At 42.7% G+C, this 24,855-nt stretch overlaps 1 protein-coding gene across 1 annotated transcript in view; it reads left to right on the top strand.

Moving 5' to 3' along the window:
• The window catches only part of LOC135484794 (uncharacterized), a 266,119-nt gene that overhangs the window by 175,871 nt on the left and 65,393 nt on the right, over nucleotides 1-24,855 (top strand). Inside the window, exon 18 of the mRNA XM_064766477.1 lies at nucleotides 1,477-1,660. Within this exon, the coding sequence (XP_064622547.1) occupies nucleotides 1,477-1,660 (184 nt within the window). The remainder of the gene's footprint in view (nucleotides 1-1,476; nucleotides 1,661-24,855) is intronic.

The following is a 24,855-nucleotide window of genomic DNA, read 5'->3' as shown; positions in this document are numbered from 1 at the left end:
TTTTCAGCCCCCCTATGGATACTATGAATTTTTCTCCAATAAAGCTGAAATCTTGGGAATATAATCCTAAGAGTTATATCAACCACGTCTGAAGTCGGGAGATTGTATCAAATGTATAGTTTCGGGCTAGCGCAGCTAGAAAAGCCCCCAAAACCCAATTTCTCAGGAATTTACACTACGGGCTACGAGTGAAGCATTACAGATTTACCAAAATTTTCAACCTATAGATGGACCCATCGAATTTCCATCCAAATCACTCCAAATTTTGCCACTAAATACCTAGACATATATAGAATTGTGTCAGAAGTTGGGAGTTGGGATTATTTTAACACCCCGCCCAAAAAGCCAACTTTATTGATATTTCCTATGCATTTTCCATTAGGCTTGCCAGGACCAATTAAGCAGGTGCACTAATTGGCTTGATTGGCTAGCCCGCAATAGCTGGTAATGATAGGGTTACAAACTGACACCCCTTTAATTGGTAAGGGAACGGCCAAGTTTAATCTATATACTGACTATACAGTGAAGACACAATATATGTGGGCATATTTTATTTATGTATCCCTTGATTTGTGACCTTTTGAGCAGTTTTATTGCAATTCTAGTTGCAATGAATCAAGCAGCAGGTCTGGAAAATGGACAATGGGAGAAATTAAAAGGGGAAAAATGTCTTTGGGTCAAATCATCAGCCGTGTAACACTTAAGTATCCGACTGGCAACCTTGGTTAGATATTCCATCAATTTACCAATAATAAAGGACAAAGACACCAACCGCTATTTCGTCCCAATCCTGATTTTCTGTCTGTCTGGGGAAGGACAATAACCTGTATATAGGAGTGGCATTCAATGAACCGGTTGAAAATAACATCATACCATGTAAAATCCAAGCAAGATGCCTTGTAGTCTCTGATGGTCGAGCACATGCAAAAATGATACAACAGAGGTTATTATGACAAAATATACAATCTTTTGATGTCACACAATGTACATGGCGGCCTTAATTGACCAGTTTTGCGGGAAAGGCCAGCCGAACCAACACATGAATATGGGCCCATAGTAGACATAATGGACCTTATATCCGCTTAGAAGTTTCTGGGTCATTTTAAATGCTCACTGTTACTATATAAAGTGATGAAGAGCAGAGCAGCTCTAATCTACTTAACATTTACTCTTAGACTTAAAATCTGGCAGATCAAGGGTGTGTGTTGAGATATCAGAAACTCGGTAGAGTCTTGCATAAGTTTCCAAGACCTTCTGCACTCAGAACGGAGTTAATGTATTTTCCCTTCGAAGTAATAAATCAGAACCCCATAGTTTTATAGAATCTAGTTTTAGTACTTAATTGTGTCAATTGTCAGCGGTGACTCTTTTTAACATCATAATGAACTCTATTGGCACGGGTCTTGCATTGTCTCTTATTCGGAAAGTAACTATTGTCGGGAATGTTTTTCATGCCCTGTTCTGTTTTAATTTCAGTCATCACAGTTTGATGACAGAAGTAAACTTGTGATCTTGATCGATTCCCGAGAACTGAGTGGCGCTCAAGAACTGATGTCTACTTTACGTTTAATGCACAAACAGAATGTATTTGTTTGCCAACTGCTTGGATGCAACTATGCTGTTAGCAATAGAATGGGAGTGGAGCGAAAAGTCATCTCTGGTAAGTGGTGAGGTAATGAGACCGCCTTCTTTTTCTTCTGCCACCGTTTTTGCCTGAATGATTCAATTCCAGAAAGTTTCAAAATTCCTCTTCTGGGTACAAAAAGAAATAAATGATTGGTCTCGTGTTATAAAGAGGTGACTGTAAAGGTGTATTCAGATAGAATCAAGCACTTCAATTTTATCAATCAATGACTGTGAAACTTCAACAGTGATTGTGTCTTCAGAGAGAGTATGATAACACTTCGATATTTTGAAGGAGTGTCGATATTATCAAGATAATGTTGGCCAAGCACTTATGATACTTGCAACTTTGCCACAGGGCACACTGCAGCTGTAAAATCACATATCACGTGTATATCAAGAAACCTTCACCGCGTGATCTGCAAATTCTTGTCCGGTCCAGGTCATTTCCTTATTAGGAAACAAATTCCCTGATCAGGAAATTTTACACTGCTGCCACTATTGTTTCATGTTAAGGAAATACTTCATGTGATTTCTGGTGAGGAAATATTCCATTTCTTTCCTGATAGGGAGTTATTATGCCCCCGCTGAACAAAGTTAAGATGGGGGCATTATGTTCTCAGCTGGTTTTCGTGTCCGCATCCACACTATTCTGCTCAATAACACAAAAGCTGCTCTCTAGCGGACTTGCAATTTTTGTGGCATAAAGGCCTAGTGTATAAAAGGTTCCCTATTGATCTTGGGCCCGAGCCCAAATTCAAGATGGCCACAAGGCTGCCATCTTGGTTTTTCGGATTCCTCCCCATAACTCAAGAACCGACTGAGTGACAGACCTGAAACTTGTGTCTGTGGTGTGATGGCCAAGTGTAGGGGAGGTTCCCTATCAATTTTAGACCCAACCCAAAATTCAACATGGTCGCCAGGCCGCAGTCTTAGTTTTTACCCCTCAGCCGGAATTGGGCAAAGGGATATTGTCGTCCCCTTGGCGGGCGGGCGGGCGGGCGGCTGCCAAGTTTGTCCGGAGCTGTTCTCAGTAACGGCTTGGGCTAGGAAGTTCATATTTCATATGTAGACTCCCCCTGGTGGGTAGGCGTGCCTCGTCAAGGTTTCGTCCCATTTTGACTTATGGACTGGCCACTAGGGGGCGATATGTGAAGACACAAAAAATGCAATAACTCCGCAAATTTTGATCGCATCTTGCTGAAATTTTTATTGTAGATACCTATTGAGAGGGGACATAATATATTGTACGGGTTTTGACCTTGACGTTCTTTTCAAGGTCACAGAGGTCAAAGTTCGTGTAAAGTGACGAACGACTGCCAAGTTTGTCCGGAGCTGTTCTCAGTAACGGCTTGGGCTAGGAAGTTCATATTTCATATGTAGACTCCCCCTGGTGGGTAGGCGTTCCTCGTCAAGGTTTCGTCCAATTTTGACTTATGGACTGGCCACTAGGGGGCGATATGTGAAGACACAAAAAATGCAATAACTCCGCAAATTTTGATCGCATCTTGCTGAAATTTTTATTGTAGATACCTATTGAGAGGGGACATAATATATATTGTATGGGTTTTGACCTTGACGTTCTTTTCAAGGTCACAGAGGTCAAAGTTCGTGTAAAGTGACGAAATGTTCACATTTCGTAACCACTGAAGCTATTGATACCAGTCTTGGTATATGTGTACCCCTAGGTGACAGTAACTTGTAAACCAAGTTGCAACCTTATATCATTACTGGTTTGGCCACCAGGGGGCGTTATGTGAAAACATAAAAAGTGTGATATCTCAGTTAATATTGGTCGCAGACTGCTGAAATTTTTATTGTAGATACCTCTTGAGAGGAGACATGGGTTTTGACCTTGACCTTCTTTTCAAGGTTACAGAGGTCAAAGTTTGTGTAAAATGACGAAATGGTCACATTTCGTAACCATGGAAGCTATTGATACCAGTCTCTGTACGTGTGTACCCCTAGGTGACAGTAACTCATAAACCAACTTTCAACCTCATATCATTACTGGTTTGGCAACCAGGGGGCGTTAGGGAAAACACAAAAAGTGTGATATCTCGCATCTCGCTTAATATTGGTCACAGCTCACTGAAATTTTTTTGGTTGTATGAACAGGGGATTTGCAAATTTGAATTCAATATCTGGCGTTATCTCACTCATGGTTTGGCCACCAGGGGGCATTATGTGAAAACACAAAAATGCAATAATTCCAAAAATTTTTGATCGCAGCTTGCTGAAATTTTTACGGCACATACCTCTTGAGAGGGGACATAATATGTTGTACGGGTTTGACCTTGACCTTCTCTTCAAGGTCACAGAGGTCAAAGTTTGTGTAAAATGACGAATTTTTCACATTCCGTAACCACTGAAGGTATTGATCCCAGTCTCTGTACGTGTGTACCCTAGGTGACAGTAACTCATGATCCGACATTGAGCCTTGTAACATTACTGGTTTGGCCACCAGGGGGCGTCATGCGAAAACACAAAAAGTGCGATATCTCACTTATTATTTTTTACTTATTTTTTTGGTAGTAAGAACAGATGACTGGTAATTTTGAATTCAAAATCTAGCATGTTCTCATTTACAGTTTGGCCACCAGGGGGCACTATGTGAAAACACAAACAATGCAATAACTCCACCAATTTCGATTGCAGCTTCCTGAAATTTTTATGGCAGATACCTCTACCATAAAAATGCCAATGTTTTGTATGGGTTTTGACCTTGACCTTCTTTTTGTCACAGCGGTCATGATGTAATGTTCACATTTTGTTACCACTGAAGCTATTGATCCCATTCTCTGTATATGTGTACCCTAAGGCCGAAGTTACATAGACCTCATTCGTTCATTTACCACGAGTCACTTTCCAGGTTTTTCTTTCATTCCTCGGTGAATGCACGTCACAAGGCCATGCATTCACTGAGGAATGAAAGCAAAAGGGGAAAATGAGTCCTGGGAAATGAACGAATGAGGTCTATGTAACTTCGGCCTAAGTGACAGTAACTCATAATAATTCATATTCTACCCAGGTCAGACTTTTGCATGTGTACTCTAATCGGACACACCCGAGGAAAATTTAATCTATTTATAATAGAAAAATGATTAGCTAGTTCACGTAGCTACACCTAGGCGGTGCCACAATACAGCCTCTGCCTCGTGAAAGCCGCCATTACTCAGTACTTTTTCCTCGGCGCATTGTTCAACATTGTACCGAGTTTTGCCCATCTATTCAGCCGATTGGAGTTTATTTGGGTTAAATAAGGACCTCCCTGGGACACCTTTCTCTGGAAGATTGTATCTGGACACGGGTGAGATCGTTCTATTTTTCATTTTCTCTTCATTTTTAGCTCAGCTGGAGCTAGTCAAATAGCTATTCGATTGGTGTTCGTCCTTCCATCCTTCCACCCATCCTTCCATCTAGCCATCTGTAGACAAAGTTGGGCATTTTGTAATCGTAGAACTGAGGCACTTCAAATCTAGTCTTGCTTATAAACACTGCAGAAAATGTTGCTTACGGAAAAAAATTTGGGCGATTCGACTCAAATTCAGCTCCCCAGGAGGCAAAATGCGTAAATGAAAAAACAATTTTTTTAAAACTCTATAGCAGCAGATAAAAGCTTGAAATAAAGTTGAAAAGGTCTTCATGATACAGAAGTTTTGATATAAAATAGATTAGTGTCGATTTATATCACCAGTTGGCGGTAGTGAGCAAAATTGTTGTTTGACCTCGGATGTTTCCGCTTTAAATATCCCGCCGCGAACTAACCTCGAACCAGGGAATACCAGACTGCTGGTATTGCCAGTGCATCCACTGTATGAACGGCTCGTCTGGGGTAAATTGACGAGGCGGCTCGACCCTCCACTGCGCGGTGGAGGTTACCTGGAGTACTATCATCAAGAAAATGGTGGTGACCTTTTTAGCTCAGCTGACAAAGTCAGCGGAGCTAGTCAAATAGCTAATTGATTGGTGTTTGTCCTTCCATCCTGCCATCCATCTAGTCATGTTGGGCATTTTGTAACCGTATAGCCGAGGCACTTCAAATATGGTTTTGTATATAAACACCGCAGAAAATGTTGCTTACAGAAAAAAATTTGGGCGATTCGACTCAAATTCAGCTCCCCAGGGGGCAAAAGGCGTAAATGAAAAAACAATTTTTTGACGCTCTATTCGAGCAGATAAAAGCTTGAAATAAAGTTGAAAAGGTCTTCATGATACAGAAGTTTTGATATGAAATAGATTAGTGTGGATTTATATCACCAGTTGGCGGTAGTGAGCAAAACTGTTGTTTGACCCCAGATGACCCCGCTTTAAATTTCCCGCCGCGAACTGACATGAAAACCTCGAACCAGGGAATACCGGACTGCTGGTATTGCCAGTGCATTCACTGTATGAACGGCTCGTCTGGGGTAAATTGACGAGGCGGCTCGACCCTCCACTGCGCGGTGGAGGTTACCTGGAGTACTATCATCAAGAAAATGGCGGTGACCTTTTTATTTCTACAGGAGCGATGATTTTGTAAGTTACAAATTTTCTTATTTAAACCTTTACGGAAATGTACTTTGGTACCAAACTTCACACGGTAATAGAAAAGATCAACCCGAAAGTGTTCAAATGCCCTCAGAACGATGGGTTTAACGGAATTTGGTAAAAACAACTTTCGAATGGAGTATTCTTTCTTCGCGAAATTGAAGCAACAACCTCATTATTAGATTCGTCTCCGCCCAGCCCATTCATTCATTCAGCAGCGCCGCCATCGTGCTTTCAGGAGACGAATGTATTGTAATCACTTGAGGGGACAGATCGACGCAGCCTCGCTCCAGGTTTAGCACAGTACAATACCGAATAGATTACACTATGCATTGGCATATTGCTGAATACCTGGGTGTATCAAGAGGAAAACCTTGCGGGGAAATGGTCGCGTATTTGACAAAATACATATTTTTGCTGCGAAAGTTTATAAACTTAGGCTTCGTTGATGAGTAGCGGAATGGATACAAGCATTGCAGAATGTCAACTATTCACCGATTGTGAGATTAATGATCCAATCTTGACGTGGTAGCGAGTCGAGGTTGCTGGTATTGATGAGAGATTCTACCGCCGGAATAAATAGTTCGTGTTTGCACTGACGAGAATTTACTTTTTATGATTTACACAATTTCTGAACTTAAGGCCCATCGAAAGGGCTCAACTACAAGTGGCATTGAAATGGGATGATAAGTTCAATAATGATATAGAAAATAAATTGAATAAAAAGCACGAAACATCATAGTTGGATTGAAAAGATCCAGCAGGATGTGTTCACATGCCCCTATAACGACGGGCTGAACTGAATTTGGTAAAAACAACCTTCGAATTGAGTCTACTTTCTGTTGGAAATATTGAAGCGACGATCTCATTACGATTGTTATTTACGCAGATCAGACATCTCGTCTGCAGGTGACCCAAGTATACTATTGGGCTGTACTAATAGATAGGTACAGAGATACCTGGAATGTTCATTAGTGAGATAAGTCCGTAAACTGGTAAAACGTTGGTAAAAAACTGGTAAAAGTACAGAATCATTATATAGTTCTTGAGATTCAGAGGAGAGTGAGTTGTTGAATAATAAAGATATTTACTATTTATGGTATTTCTGGGGTCTAACTTGTCTTTTGAGCAAAGATCGAGGGGTGAAAACAAGGTTGGTACATCGCCGATGAATAGCCGAGGTTGACATTATCTGATGCCGTGAGACGAGGCGTCCGGTTCCGCGGAGATTTAGATGCGTTTAATCATTGTCATGCCTTCATACCGGCAAAATTTGGTTAATCAGGTTCGTAGTGACGAAGTCTGGAAGTGAGGAGCTCGCACTATTAGTCTAATCATCCGGAATCACGGCTTTTTTGGTGATTATTTTCGATATAGTGATTGGCGCTCGGAGAGCCACCTGTCGTACCATCAATGAAAATGATTCCCCGCGCGCGGGAAATTCAAACCATTACTAAGTACTATTATGGTACCCTTTTTTCGCTACAAAGTCACGGTTGTGCAGTGCACCTTATTCTTTTTAGGGAACTTTCTGATAATAGTTGCGCAGCCTACTAATATCTTTGAGGTTATCTTGGCCAATCAGCGCCTAATTTCGTTCTCTTGCAGGTTGTAGGCCTAATTTTGCAGCTATCTAACCATTGCAGGCTTCCCCATATTAACTCTGCTCCCAAAATAAAACTGCAGTCCCGAGACAGCCGGTCTGTCTCAGTGCTCAGCTTCTAGGCATCCTTAGTTTAGCTGATGGGCTAAAGACAGGTGAGTTTCATTGCCCAGTGAAGAACAGCTGGATTTGTGCCTGGACCAAGGGAGCCTATAGGTGAAAGGTAATACTAAATCTGGTTGTTGCAGGAAACGCACTAATGGACCACCAGTAACAATTAAAGGGACACTATAGGTAGCAGCTTGGTAGGCAAGATAAAGTTACACAAAGTAGTCAAAGGGTCTCACCTCTCACAGTTCGTCCAAACTAGTCAGACTTGTACCAGGATATACATTCAGTAATGAATCTAGCATGACCTAATGTCCTTACTATGTTTATTAGTCAGCTAAAGTTGACCAATAGTCTCTATAGTCTCCCTTTAAAGCTGCATAAATTCAATTTTGCCTGAGACAGCATTGCAGACTCATTGATAGGATAGAGGAAGGTGAAGTGCAAGAGAGCATCACGTCACAATCCAGTCAGACACAGCATTGTTGCCTAATAAGATTGAATAGTAGTGAATAGTGTCACAGCAAGATAAAAGACATTGTCACAATCAAGTCAGAGACAGCAGATTGAATAGTAGTGAATAGTGTCACAGCAAGATAAAAGACATTGTCACAATCAAGTCAGAGACAGCATTGTTGCCTAATAAGAGTGGAATAGTAGTGAAAAGTGTCACAGGCAGATAAGAGACATTGTAGCACTGTAGTAAATGAGTCAAATGGCGCTGACCCACTCGCATGACCTACTGACCTACTTAAAGACGGGTAGACCTAAAGGTGTCGTGTTTGGTATCAAACTGGAGGTAATGTAGAGTCAAATTGCGTTGACCATTTTCATGACCTACTGACCTACTTAAAGATGGGTGTACCTAAGGGTGTCGTGTTTGGTATCAAACTAAAGGTAATGAAGAGTCAAAATGCGTTGGCCCACTTTCATGACCTACTGACCTACTTAAAGACGGGTAGGCCTAAGGGTGTCGTGTGTGGTATCAAACTAAGGGTAATGAAGAGTCAAAATGTGCTGACCTACTTTCATGACCTACTTAAAGACGGGTAGGCCTAAGGATGTCATGTTTGGTATCCAACAAAAGAAAAAATTGCGTATTTGTCAATTATACTGTATGGTACCGTTATCTGAGTTTGGTTTGCAACACATTTCAGCTGAGCGCCAGGCCCTTGGGCCTCTTGTTATTTCTACCGGAGCGATGATTTTGTAATTAACAAATTTTCTTATTTAAGCCTTTACGGAAATGTATTTTGGTACGAAACTTCACACGTTTATAGAAAAGATCAACGAAAATGTGTTCAAATGCCCTCATAACGATGAGTTCAACGGAATTTGGTCAAAACAACCTTCGAATGGAGTCAACTTTCTTTGCGAAATTGAAGCGACAACCTCATTATTTATCGTAATTTATGCAGATCTGAGTCCAGCTGATGGGTGATGTTCTGATTTGTGTTCAAACTATTGGAAACTTCGGAAATTAGTTCTATTAGTTCTACTATTCTGCAGGAGTATATTATAGCCATTGATGTTGACAGCTAAAAGCACGAAAACTTTGTTTATTTATCAAACTGTATCGAGTGTTATCGAATCGAATGGATGTGTCGATCGTCTGGGCGGATTGATATGTGGTTGCGCGTCCATGGCGATTAGGTCATTCAGTTAGTTTGAGAAAGATCATGATCATGAAGATGCGTGTTGTGTTATCATATTCGGAAAATAATTTGAAGTTATTATTAGTACTACGATTCTTACATGAGTAAAAAGTAGACGTTTTGAGCAACACAATAATGTTACTCCCATAAAAAAACTGTCAATTCTCCTTACCACTCACAGAACAGAAGCCAAGCCATTGCTGTTAAGTTATGTAGGGGCTTAATCAATTACCTGCACTCCCTGTGGGGTGAATAACATTACCTTTTGAACAGCTGGCTGTAGGGGGATGATTGGAACAGCCGGTATACCTGCTGACCTGCTGAACCCAGGTTAATGTTATTTTCAATCCATGATTGCAGGTCATCTGATTTTCGAGATTTCGCGGGAAATGAAATTGTAAACAAACGCATGTATGCAGTTCAAATGTAAACAAAAATGTATTTTTGGTACTTTTGGTTGCTGGACTTGGGTTTTCCCGCAGTTAGGAGCTGGGGTCAAATTGGTGGTCTATTGTTTATGGGTGCTGTTTTAGTCGGAGGTCATGAGGTAGCCCTTGATTATGAAGGGATTTTCAAATTAAGGTGACCATGGTCTTTTTATGTGCTCACCACAGCTTTCAATACTTGATGTATCTGAAGAGGCGCGAGGAACCTGACATGGCCTTACCAAGGAGCTGCTCACGGTGCTGAACTTCTAGCTTGCCTGTCGACTAAGTGCCTTTTTGGCCGAGACATTGCTACATGTAGGAGGAGCACGCATTTTAAATTTATAGTAGTGATGATAGTACAGTTGGTTTGAGCCATTTGGGAGCCAACATGTGAAGGCCTATCTGGGTTCTCCTTCTTCTCCGTATAAAAAGGGGCATATTGCTGACTGAGGAACAAGGCATATTGACCTTGCCTCATCATCTCTATCGGACCAATCGATATACTTTTATATGCACGCATACATCACACCATTTCAGGGTCCGAATCTGTAGACAAATGGTTTGATTAATTTTTCTCTTCGATATTGCTCCTTTATTGCATTAGATTTTCATCGCAATTCAATCTATTCAAGATATAGCCAATTTGAACCTGTGTGCGCCAAGGATAGATTGGTTCCCGATAGACTCACTAGGGATATGCAGTAGAGCACAATGTCATGAAAAACGACCCTTTGTATTGTAAATTCAAATCACCTGCAGGACAGGTCAATTTTCTCAATAAAATTAATTTTGTTGACTCCTGTAATCTCTACCTTATTAAAAAAAAAGACAGTGGTGTTAGTCCCAAACTGGTCATTTCTATTTATTTTGACCTCTGTACAATCAGGATACCTCTCAATTACAGACAGCATTTTGTATCCTTGTGCTGTACAACCCAGCCTGGACATACCACAGCTGTCTATGGAGAAGTATCATCCTCTCTGACACTTCTTTTCTGTAAAGCTACCGATACAACATACTGAACTAGGGATATCTTCCGTTGCCTCCTGTAATACAAGGAGGATACCGCGGTGACGTCACGGCTTTTCCAAGATGGCGCTGCATATTGTAAACAAACTCGATCCACGGCCAAGGGAAAATCAAGTCATCAAAAAAGTTAGATTTTTCGCATCAAGTCAGAGTTATTAGTACTTTTCTGCTATGAAATAAGTCTTCAGACAATAAGCTATCATTTGAATAATGAAAAGTGCTGTTTTGATGGGGAAAAATAGGGTTTTTTAAACCAAATAGCCGGCACCGATCTTCCAAAATTAGCGATGGTTTCAAAACAGTCTCCCAGATATGGGGCAATCTCTTCATTATCATAATGGGATTTGGAGGCATGTTTACAGATTTTACAAGTTCGAGACCTGTAATACCTAAAACTCGCATAGATCCCCATAGATCCCCTCTATTTGTCGAGTTAGCGCCCCTGTAAGATCATGCATTTTCGGACACTAGAACGAAATCTTCCTGCGGATATCGCGGTTTTGGTGATGATTTAAGGAGAAATTGACTGTTCTTAGAGTTGTATGGGACAGAAATGAGTTCATACTTCATGAATACATGAATATATTATGATATGGGTGGGCTTCTAAGTCAAAACAATAACAAACTTAACTGCATCTCTACTGTATATTGCGTAGTGCATTGCCTAGTGTATTTCGTAGTGTATTTTAGCGGAGACATTATTTCCGCACTTTGGCCACGTCAAACGTCTTTTTTATTCGTGGAAGTTAATCTGCTCTGTAAATTTTATTTTACACAGGAAGAATCCATACTAGGTATTGCAATATTTCATGTCTATTGGTGTTTTTGTGTACAGGAGCGCACCAGACAGCGAGACGTGGAGATGTGTTCAGTGCTGGTGCTGTCAGTAGACTGAATCTGATTGGCCATAGCGATCACTAATATGGGTCGGGATCACGTGATGTGACGTCACCGCGGTATCCTCCTTGCCTGTAATATTTACATACCATGGCTGATTAGTTCAATCATGTTTCATCCAGCTGGCAGCTCTGTATTGGAAATTTTAGTGGTATAACGTGTTCTCTTGACCTTCAAACAGTAGTATAAAGCCGATATTTACTACTTTACACCCTCAGTCCTATGTTATTAGTTCATCCAGCTGAGCGCCAGGCCCTTGGGCCTCTTGTTGTCTTTGTGATTGGTTTTTGTCCGCTTCTCAAAAATTCTTTTCCAGTATCTTCCCGGGCTTCTTGTCGCATGACCCGTTCACCCTGCGATTTAGATATTATATTATATTAGGATTGTTTCATTCCATTACTTATTATCTTTTTTGTTTTCTTTGGGGTTACCACCGTGTCTCCTGGCCTTCTTCCCTTCCGGGTTGGTGATGGCTCGGCGTTCGGTGTGTCGGGGATTCATAGTCCCCACCCCGTTTCTTCCCCGGGTCAGGGTAATGACAAGTCAGGCCCTGTTGGATCAGTCCTGTTGTTCCACCCCCGGGGCGACTTCTCCTCCTCCCGGTGCTTCTGGAAAGAAGTTGAAGAAGTCGGTGCTAAGAGGGCCTAGAAAGCCTGGTCGGGGGAAGTCTTCGTCTCCCCCCTCCTTCTCCTCCGCTGGGACTCCTGCTGTTCAGCGGCGAGGTCCTCGGGGCTCTGGAGAGGTTTTGCCCTCACCCGACCCCATCCCCCAGGCTGGGAACCCCCCTTTTGGGGGTGTGCCCCCTGGGGAGGTCTTGACGTCGAGCATCGGTGACCCTGTTTCAGGGATGCTCCGCAAGACTTCATCCGCCCCCTCTTCTTCGGCGGGCAGGATGCCCGACTCCTCGTCCCTCCCTAGGGACGACGGTCCCTCCTTTGGCGTCCCCTGGTGTTGTAGGGCCGCGGTTCACTGCCCCGTCCCAGCCGCCCTTTTCCCTGCCGGCAGGTGTCGTGCCTGGTATAGTCAGGGGCTTGGTTAGGGTGCATTATGTGCGGGCAAGGGATCCACGTGCCCCCCCCCCCCCCCCGCCTTGGGTGCGGTTAGGCCTACCGTTTCACTGGTACGCCCCCACCCTGACCCGTCTGGCCATGCTGGGTTTGCGGACGGGTCTGTTTCACAGACTCGCCCCCCTCCCCCCTCTCCCATGCCTACCCCATGGGAGACCATTCGCGACCCTCACCCTAAATCTTCCGCTGGCCTTACAGTTGATCAGAGGCAGATGATTCAGTGCCTCACAGACCACCTGGAGAGTAGGAATCTCCAGGAACAGTCAGCGACGCGCCAGGTCGAGCAGACGGTGGCTTTCGACCTAGGTCATCGGCCTATGTAGTGCGATTTCTCTGACGCACATTCCCTTTCCGGCCTGGCCTCTCAGGCCGATTTCCCCTCGGGGAGTGAGGAGCCCCCATGGTGGCAGGCATGCGCGATCTTCATGCTCTAGTTCGGCAGTATGCGCCACTGGAGACTTTCCCTCTCCCGTCGGTTAACCCCGCGCTCGGTCGGGTTCCCCCTGATCTTTTCGGGGATTCCACCGAGCAGGAACCGGACACGGTCCCACACCGGGCATTTAAAGAATTGTCGTTGTCCCCGGCCCTGATTCAAGCCTCCACCTGGTTGGATTCAGCTCTCAGGGACACAGCAGCGTCCTGCGGGGGTCACCAGCGTGCCTTGGTCTCGACCTTACCGTCGACCGGGCTGGGTGCCTAGATGCAGGCTGGGAAGCGTTTCACCACATCTTCCCCCCTCCCCCAGGCCTTGCGTATCGACCCGATTACTATTGAGTCTCACCGTCGGGATCTGATCCGGTGTCTTTGTCTCCTCCTAAGAACGACATTTAACTCACCGGATTGGTACTCCCCTCGCGTCTCCGTCCGTCAAGGACGTGAAGAACGATGAGGCCCTGGCCAAGGAGGCTCAGGCGGTGTTGTCGTACGCCGACCTGTCCCTCTGTGCCCTGTCCAGGTCATTGGCAGCCGACGATTCAGAGGACCAGCGCACTCTTGCCCTGTCCCTCCAACAGTCTCTGCAGCACGCCAATGATCTGGTCACGAAGCAGGCTGCTAACGCGGTGCTTAAGAGCCTGGGGTTAAGCATGGTCCGTGCCCGGTTTTTGCAGGGGGCTTTAAGGACCTTGGGCGGCCCTTTCTTATTCCACGACTCCATCCTGTACACCTTAGGTGCCCAGATGCAGTCGGACTGCCTTGCGGAGTCTACTTCGGCTCCTATGGCCGCCCCCGCCCACAGTCCTCTTCTTGGTCTGCGGGTAGGTAGCGTCAGGCAGAGAACCGACGCCCTCGAGGCTCCTCAGCCCCTCGTGGCCTCTCGTCCTTTCGTTCCCAAGGGCAGGCAGAGACTGAGGCTCCCTCCCTCTGCTCCAATAAGCGCCACCGCTCCTCTGGTAGGGACGGGTGCAGCGGGCAGCCCAAGTGACCCTTCTAAGAGGGGTTGCCAGATTGTCAAAATCCGGTCCCTGGTCGGGGTATTTCGCTGTCAAGACAGCGTCTCAGCTCGACAGTTTCTGTCTCTGCTGGGCCTGCTCAATTCGGGGGCGGACCAGGTCCATCTCAGCCGCCTGTACATGCGCCCCCTCCAGCTTCTCCTCCTTTCGTGTTGGCGTCCCTTTTCGGACCCTCTCGATCGTCAAATTTCAATCCCGAATTTTCTCCTGGAGGAGGTCTCGAAGTTCTGGGGGTCCGAGACGGAGCTCCTCCGCGGAGTGCAGCTCAGTCCTCTGTCCCCTCTGATATCCCTGTTCACGGACGCCTCCCATTATGGCTGGGGGGGCCATCTGAATGAAGGGGACCTGACCGCCAAGGGCACGTGGTCAGCGGAAATTTCCCGCCTCTCGATCAATATTCTCGAGATGCAGGCTGTCATCCTGGCAGTGAGTTTCTCTCTTCTCCGACAATTCGACATAGTCGCTTTTATCCGGAGACAAGGGGGTGGAGGTCTGACACTTTGTGTCACCTCACTTGGGAGCTCCTGCAGCTTTGTTGCCGCTTGAACATTCAGCTCCTCCCCCGTCACATCCCAGGCAAGAGGAACATCCTTGCCGACGCCCTTTCCAGGGCGGATCTCCTGGTTTTGACGGAATGGACCCTTCACCGCGAGGTGGTCTCCCACCTGGCGGGGATGTGGGATGCCCTGTTTGTGGACTTGTTCGCGACTCAGCTAAACAAGAGACTCGCCCTGTATTATTCGCCTCTTCCAGACGAGGAGGCCTTGGGAGTGGACAGCCTTCTGCCTCCTGGGACGGTCTCAATGCTTATGCATTCCCGCCAACCCCTCTGTTGCTTCCGGTACTAAACAAAGTGGCCAGTTCTGGGGCCAGAGTTTCTCTGATAGCCCTAAGCTGGCCGAACCAGGCTTGGTTCCCGGTCCTGCTGGAGCTCCTGACGGACCAGCCCCGCCGTCTGCCGGGGTGGGACCGTCTGTTGTATCACCCGATCGGCCGGGTCTATCATCAAGACCCTTCTTTCTATCAGGGACTATCAGGTGTTTCCTCTGAGAGAGAGGCTTTTCGGAAGACGTTATCCGTAAATTCGCTCAGCCACAGAGACAGTCTACCCTTGCTTCATACGACAGCAAGTGGGACGTCTTTCGAGACTGGTGTAGGGAGCACGGAGTTTCTCCGGTCGCTCCCTCTCTTCCCAACTTCCTCGACTTCTTGAATTTCTTATTCTCAGTCCTGAAGTTTAGTCAGATCATTTCGAAATATTTAGATTTTGTCCAAAACAGGTAAAAACGCACAAAACTGGACAGTGCTACAGCTGATCACCCGGCCGACATACACACCAATGTAGAGGTGCTCGTTAAGTGCCGGATATAATAGGCAGCAGGAAATCAAATTTTTTTTAGGAATTACGGTGAGGGGATGCACTGTTGAATGTTGTCATGTGTGTCAGGGGAGGGGGGCAATGTTTTGAGATTGGTAATCACTCACCCAAACCCTTGTCATTTACCGCCTCAGAAGTTGCTTTTTTGGCCAAGGCAAGTAACCTTGATTTTGGACCAATCAGAACAATGATCTCAGCAACAACAATAGTAGCCAATCCTGAGCAAAAATACGATTTGAAATATCCATGACTGAGAGCGAGTTGAGAAAACAGGATAATCGATGGAATCCGTCATGGGTTTGTGGAGCTCAATAGTGGTGACGCAAACGCATAAGAGTCAGGATGTGGGGGGGGGGGGTCCTCCACATCCCTCTTTCTATCTTATTGGTTCGGGGTATGTTACTAGCTCACTGCATGATATCGTTACACCTTGGACCATACAGGACCTCTGGTTTTAAAAATTAACAACCCCAAGTTCATTAAACATTCCCAGTCCCAAAAGTAGGGTTAGTCTGACCAAATGTTTACTTTTCTCTGGTCACCTAAACATCTCGACAACATTAACCATATTTGTTGACTTAATAATTTTGAACATGTGAGAACGATCTATATTACTCAATTTGTGTTTGAACAAAATCACTGTGTGAGGCTTAAAACTGGACTCCTGGCTTTCACTAACTAACCCTCAAAAGTGAAACTAGTGTCCTTATATAGTCTTGTTGCCAACCTTCTCACAGCAATGCAGATGAATCCAGGGAATCTCTTTAAAGCTACCTTAGTCGATTTCACAATTCTGTCACTGCAAATCACCAGGGTCGTTTCTTACTCTTCGAAAATCGGATTACCTTCCTTCTTTGTATCAGAGGATTGTGTTGTACATACAATCATGCAGCAATTGTCAGCAATTTATAGGGGAAGTCAACAAAAACGGATTTGCGCTATTTCTTGCCCCTTCAAGACGATTTTGCTTTACTTCAAAACAATGGTTCCATCCAGGTCAGGTCGCCGCCACTTGATGGTAGTAAGTTGTGCGGCAACTCATTTCATAGTGTGTTTGCCCCTAATGAATTAAGATGCCGTGACAATTAGCGGAAGTCCTCTTTCAGCATGTTTTGATTTTGGTGTCCCTGATGTCATTATCTGTATTGCAGCAACATCATTGACCGGAAAAATTATTAGTCTGTTGAAATCATGGTTCTCGTGATGTTGGGCATCAAATTCAGTCGGTCAATTTGATCAAGGTGAATCTCAGCAAATATGGACAGGATTGGGTTTGCTATTGCAGTCTTGCCCAATATTCGTTTAATTCATTCTAGTTTCCTCGTTCGTCATTGCCCATTTTACCTTGTCTTTTCACATTACCAGCAATTCCCAACCTTTTAGCTGCGCATGCGCCAAACTCCCTTCCAGAGCCAAGCATACGTTTTCTATAGCAGATCGAGGTGAGAGACATCTCACGGCTTTCTGTGTAACTAAAGCCTAGTTGCCGATAGCGTATGTGATTCTATGACTATCAAGGCATTTGCATGCCAAATTTTGAGTTGATTGGTGAAAATTTTTCCATGTCCACCTATGGGTTGAAAATACCACGTGAATTGCAATTTTTCCTAATGTAAATTCTAAGAAAACATGAAAATTGGCCGACTTCTGTGGCCTTTTTGAATCACATAGAATTTGCAAATTTAGTTTGCCGATAGCTCCTGCAGAAGGCAGCATCATACTGAGTATACTGAAACACATGCCATTGGGAAAATTGAAAATTTTTCCATGTCCACAGGGGGGTCCAAATTGGCGTCCCAAGTGGATTTGAGGAGAGAATATATGTCCAAACATCAACATACATGAAAAGCTGGACCTCAAGTGATCTTTGAAGATATGAGAATGACTGCCCTTTGATAACTTCTTGCTTTATTTGTCCACTTTATGGCCTAAGATCCCTAGCTTTGGATGGTTCAATTAAGGACACTAGGGCTGGGAAGGGTCATGTCAGGGGGGGGGTAGGCGGGTGACCAAGCCCGAAATATTATATTGCATCCTTCTCTTCAGCATATTTGCCAAAGCTTTTGCTGTTGCATGGATTCCTCAGATGTTTGGGCTCTCTCAGCTCTGTCATTTGGTAACCTCTGTCTGGGTGTTGGCTAGGTAGATAGGATGGGGGGGGGGGTTCCTGACAGTGTTGACAAGGAGAAACTCAGAAAACCGTGATTCTAGACAAAACCCTGTTCTTTTGATGAGCTGGAACACATTCAAAATTGTGAACCCACAACTTGAAGGTATAAAACTGACAAAAGGCATTGATTTCTTGTACTAAAAATATATTTTATTATTCGATGAACGCTCTGATTGGCTAAATTGGGTCACGTGTCAAACTCGATCGTAGCGCCTGCATTTAGCAGCAGCATAATAAAGTTGGGGATTGCTGGTAATGAGGTGAGTCCACTGGCTGTATACCCAAGCTCTCTCCCTGCCTCGAGCAACTTGTTGAGGTCGTCCTTATCCTGAAAATAATGTTGAAAATAATGCTGAAAAATGATGCGGTCTCAGTCTCACACTCACACGACGCACCACACTACACTTCAACACTACTGCACCACTGCACTAACTTAGTGACTATCGCTACAAGTAACAGAACTGTGCCAGACACAATGAAATCTTTAACCAAAAATACCAGTGTCCTAACACACTATACTGTACACACGTGACACAAATACCAGTGCCTTATACCAGTGTCCTAACACACTACACAAGGCAGTATCCCTTGATACAACCGTTACAAATCACAATAATGCAGTCAAACATAATGATACGATTAAATATTTACAAATTTTATTAACTATTTACAGACAAGTCAAAACCATTTTACACACAATACCATACACCATCCAACTACCAGTGTCACTGTCACACACGAGAATGTTCCACAATCCAGTATCGTTTGCTCCTCCAAGACCTCCTTTTTGCGGCAGCTGCAGCATATACCACTACTCGTCGGCCTAGGCCAAACCGATCACCGGAACACAAGAAACATCACAAGAACAACAAGAAACATCACACTTCGTTTCACTTCATATCGTTACATGTGATATGTTACGCCTTTCCAATCGATATCGTATTGAATCATTACACGTTACGCCTTTCCAATCGTTGTCGTACTGACTCGTTACACGTTATGCCTACCGATCGATATCGTATTTAGAGTCCTGGGAAGGTCGCCAATTGTCACGGACCCTGGCCCTCACTGGGTACGCTACGAATACAAAACTCATCAGCCGTAAGTCGTTTAACAGCTAGCACCATTTATTCGCTTGACAATACACAGATACTGAAAGACATTATATCCAACATGATTACAAATACACCAAAATATACAATCACAACACCACATCAGAAAATACTTGACAGTTCAGCTTTAAACCTCAACAACCTGGCCAATACATATTGGCTTACACATACCCATACAAGTCAACCTCTCTACAGGCTGCATGTACACAATACACTAGGCTCTATACAGCCTGCAGGCTTTACAACTGCCTGTACACAATACTACACACAAGCATGACAGTTTCTCTACAAACTGCATAAACACCATAACGCCTAGGCTCTCTACAGCAAGTACAAGTAAACTACCACTAACTAACAGCTACAACTCACCCCAAGTTTCACTCTTGTTAGCACACACACTGAGAATGTCCTTCTCATGCAGACAACAGCATCAAAATGGCCGAATACTGGCCAACCTGGCCACCTAAGACAAAACCACCACTGATTTTTTTAAGCCTTTTAGCAGTTAAATTGTCAATGTTTGACCGCGACGCATCAAATACTGCGTGGGGCTGTGAATCTGAAATTTTGATATGATATTCTGGACAGTCGGGCAAGTAAATGGTGAAAAATAAACTGGTAGTTGACCACGGAAATTTTTTGATAATCAACAAATTAGACAGACATTGATATTTCCACTCTTTTCAGCCAACTGGCAGAAAAAACTCAAAACACGCCCCCTATTACCCAATTAGCAAAATTCGAAATTAATTTTTTCATCAAATAATTTCCTTATATATGTAGACTTGCCACAACAAATATTTTTTCAATACCTCTCCAAATATGTACTTGAGAGTTAAAAACATGCACTCGTCTAATCGATAGGCCTCATCCCTCCAACCTATGAATATTCATTAGTGGTCTTGTCTCAATGAAGGTAGATTTCAGGGGTTACAATTTTGAGAATTTTTTCAAACTAATCTAGATGACATCCCACAACTCCCCAACAAAGGAAAGTGATATCTGGACATTTTTGGAGAAATGAGAGACATTTCCAAGAGTGTTCAACTGCGCCAAAAGCGTCGAAAGAGGACAAAATCGACAAAAAGTCATGATTTTGCAGCCAACAGCACCAAGTTCAAAGACCAGCCCTGGCCAGAATAAGCAAGCTATGCAGCTGAAAATTTAGGATGTGATTTAGGAATATATTTGCAGCTGAGGGCACAACTTTCAGAATCAACGCCTAAGTAGTTTCAAAGAAATTACAAAATGAATTGCAACACAACAGGACTTGTAAAAATGAAACCGAACTTAGACCGGGGCTAGGTTGGCTTCTTTTGGGGTCAAATTAAGTTTTTTTCTTATTATTTTAGCTTGTTTTGACCTTAAATCATCAGCAATACAATATTCTAAATGAATTAGAGTGATTTGAGCACATTAAAATTTTTCACTAAATTGACCCAAAATGTAGTGTAAATGAAGGTAGATTTCAGGGGTTACAATTTTGAGAATTTTTTCAAACTAATGTAGATGATATCCCACAACTCTCCAACAAAGGAAAGTGATATCTGGACATTTTTGGAGAAATGAGAGACATTTCCAAGAGTGGTACAACTGTGCCAAAAGCGACGAAAGAGGACAAAATCGACAAAAAGTCATGATTTTGCAGCCAACAGCTCCAAGTTCAAAGACCAGCCCTGGCCAGAATAAGCAAGCTATGGAGCTGAAAATTTAGGATGTGATTTAGGAATATCTTTGCAGCTGAGGGCACAACTTTCAGAATCAAGGCCAAAGTAGTTTCAAAGAAATTACAAAATGAATGGCAACACAACAAGACTTGTAAAAATGAAACCAAACTTAGACCGGGGCTAGGTTGGCTCATATTGGGGTCAAATTAAGTTTTTTTCTCATTATTTTAGCTTGTTTTGACCTTAAATCATCAGCAATACAATATTCTAAATGAATTAGAGTGATTTGAGCACATTCAAATTTTTCACTAAATTGACCCAAAATGTAGTGTAAATGGAGACAAGACCACCATTGATTTTTTAAGCCTTTTAGCAGTTAAATTGTGAATGTTTGACCGCGACGCATCAAATACTGCGTGGGGTTGTGAATCTGAAATTTTGATATGATATTCCGGACAGTCGGCAAGTAAATGGTGAAAAATAATCTGGTAGTTGACCACGGCAATTTTTTGATAATCAATAAATTAGACAGACTTTGATATTTCCACTCTTTTCAGCCAACTGGCAGAAAAATCTCAAAACACGCCCCCTATTACCCAATTAGCAAAATTCGAAATTAATTTTTTCATCAAATAATTTCTTTATATCTGTAGACTTGCCACAACAAATATTTTTTCAATACCTCTCCAAATATGTACTTGAGAGTTAAAAACATGCACTCGTCTAATTGATAGGCCTCGACCCTCCTACCTATGAATATTCATTAGTGGTCTTGTCTCACCTGATCAGTGGCTCCCCACTGACCAGTGGCTTAAACCCTAACTAAAACATGACAACAAGAGACAAGACCACAATTGATTTTTTAAGCCTTTTAGCAGTTAAATTGTCAATGTTTGACCGCGACGCATCAAAGAACACGTGGTGTTGTGAATCTGGAATTTAGATTATGTTATTCCGGACAGTCGGGCAAGTAAATGGTGAAAAATAAAATGGTGATTGACCACGGAATTTTTTTGATAATCGACAAATTAGACAGACTTTGATATTTCCACTCTTCAGCCAACTGGCAGAAAAAACTCAAAACACGCCCCCTATTACCCAATTAGCAAAATTCGAAATTAATTTTTTCATCAAATAATTTCTTTATATCTGTAGACTTGCCACAACAAATATTTTTTCAATACCTCTCCAAATATGTACTTGAGAGTTAAAAACATGCACTCGTCTAATTGATAGGCCTCGACCCTCCAACCTATGAATATTCATTAGTGGTCTTGTCTCAATGAAGATACATTTCAGGGGTTAACATTTTGAGATTTTTTTCAAACTAATGTAGATGACATCCCACAACTCTCCATCAAAGGAAAGTCATATCTGGACATTTTTGGAGAAATGAGAGACATTTCAAAGAGTGGTACAACTGTGCCAAAGCGACGAAAGAGGACAAAATCGACAAAAAGTCATGATTTTGCAGCCAACTGCACCAAATTCAATGGCCTGCCCTGGCCAGAATAAGCAAGCTATGGAGCTGAAAATTTAGGATGTGATTTAGGAATATCTTTGCTGCTTAGGGCACAACTTTCAGAATCAAGGCCTAAGTAGTTTCAAAGAAATTACAAAATGAATGGCAACACAACAAGACTTGTAAAAATGAAACCGAACTTAGACCGGGGTTAGGTTGACTCTTATTTGGGTCAAATTAAGTTTTTTTTCTCATTATTTTAGCTTGTTTTGACCTTAAATCATCAGCAATACAATATTCTAAATGAATTAGAGTGATTTGAGCACATTAAAATTTTTCACTAAATTGACCCAAAATGTAGTGTAAATGGAGACAAGACCACAATTGATTTTTTAAGCCTTTTAGCAGTTGAATTGTCAATGTTTGACCGCGACGCATCAATATTCATTAGTGGTCTTGTCTCACAACCTGATTCGTGACAAGGACCATCAAAAACAAACTCTGAATCAAAATCTTGCTCAAAGGCTTAAAGGGTGCCAAATTTCACCATATAATGTTTTAGCTGTTTTTGACAAATGACTATGTCACTTTCTCATAAATCGGTAAGGTTTTCGAATTGAAATGCCCATTTTCTAGAAATTGATGGTTTAATCCCGCCCGGACGGCTCGCTTCGTTGCCGTTTTTGTTGATGACGTCACAACATGAACATTTTTCGCGGTCGCAGTGGTTTACATTCAGCGATTTTATAATAAATCTAATCAAAAATGGAAAATTTGAGCTTTACATTTGTGATCAACAATTAAAAATGGACATATTTCGGCAAAGTTGTAAATCACATCATAGTATCACTTTAAAAAGGAGGCACTTTTATAGGTGGGTTGTCACCTTTGTATTTCTCCTTTAAGACACTTATTTTATTGTTATCATGTGCTACATTTTGTTCTTGTGTTTTATGCATTGCTATGTTTTATAAGTTGTACACATGTTTTTAGCTCAGCTGACAAAGTCAGCGAAGCTGGTAATATTACTAAGGGGATGGTGTCTGTCCTTCCTTCCGTGTCACTTTTGGGCATTTTGTAACCGCAAGGCCTAGGCACTTCGTTGACGCTGCTAAATTAGGCGTAACCCAAGATGAACTTAGAAACCAAAAATCAGTGCGATCCGACCTTCATTGAGCAAATGAGGTCATCGGGAAGCTTAAACTTCATTCCTTTATACTTCGGTCCACAGAGGAAATATTGTTTTCACATCTGGCCGAATATTTTTTAATAATTTTTCATTTTTACTTGTAATGGAATTAGTTTAGTTTTCACCGCCAGTTGGCGCTACAGGCGCATTTTACTGAATTTTTGACGATTCAAAAGCCCGGGCTATGACGTATAGTTGCGCAGTTGTATTCTGCGCATGGAATTGGCCAAGGAACCTTGCTATATTTCGGCATACCCACTGTGACCAGTCTAAAGATGGAAGATTGATTTTGCAACACGGTAACCAATTTTCCAGAATTCCAACAGTATGTGCAGTGAATTTTAGTTTTTAGTACTACGAGTCTTACATGTAGACATTCCAAGCAACACAATAATGTTACTCCCATAAAAATTGATTCAAAATTGACGGAGCTATGGCATTCTATTCGGCAATTGGCGGCGCTGATAAAATACATTGCATGCTAATGCATGCCAAATGGCACACTTTAAAAAGCGCTCATTGGACAACGTAGGGAATCACCAGAAATGACATCATCGCTGGTCTAAATAAAAAATAGAGGGGTTCCCGATCGACTCACTAGGGATACGCAGTAGAGCACAATGTCATGAAAAACGACCCTTTGTAAATTCAAATCAGCAAATCAGCTGCAGGACAGGTCAATTTCTCTCAATAAAGTTAATTGACTCCTGTAATCTCTACCCTATTAAAAAAAAAGACAGTGGTGTTAGTCCGAAACTGGTCATTTCTAATTATTTTGACCTCTGTTATCAGGATACCTCTCAATTACAGACAGCATTTTGTATCTTTGTGCTGTACAACCCAGCCTGGACATACTACAGTTGTCCATGGAGAAGTCACAACCTCTATGACACTTCTTTTCTGTAAAGCTACTGTGGCAGCAATAGCGGACAAACGAAATAATTCTCTTTCTTGGTCTTTATTATTCTGATCTTTCATTTAACATCTCACAGAACATGTAAAACTGCAAAATACAAAAGTGTGCATCATAAACAAACAGCTTATAATGAGTCAAAGAAGGGGGGCGTGTCTCATACATCACATAAACCAAGCTATCCTGAAAGAAGAAAACAGTAGAAAATTGGACATGACTGCTAGCCTATTTTGAATGTGCATCAACCCTTAGAAAAGGTCAAAAGGACCCTAAACCTTGCTCACAACGAGCTCTAAAAGTATCAGATGATATGGGGCCTCTCTAACATTGGTAATCTTTACCTTGACTGCCAAACTACAGCAGGGAAAGTGAACAAATCTTCGAAATACATAGTTTCTGTGTACATTTTGGAATAAATCAATAAAACTTTCATAAATGATCAATTTCTATGGATCTACGGATCCCCATTTTCGAGGCGAGACCACCAATACATTCGTTATACATTAATAAACATATTTACCATCGTTGCCACCACAATCTTCCCATGGATTGTCAGAAATTCTAACTTTAAGA

The sequence above is a fragment of the Lineus longissimus genome, chromosome 3, assembly GCF_910592395.1.
Source record: "Lineus longissimus chromosome 3, tnLinLong1.2, whole genome shotgun sequence".
NCBI classification, from domain to species: domain Eukaryota; kingdom Metazoa; phylum Nemertea; class Pilidiophora; order Heteronemertea; family Lineidae; genus Lineus; species Lineus longissimus.
This window is presented reverse-complemented; position numbering and strand designations above follow the sequence as displayed.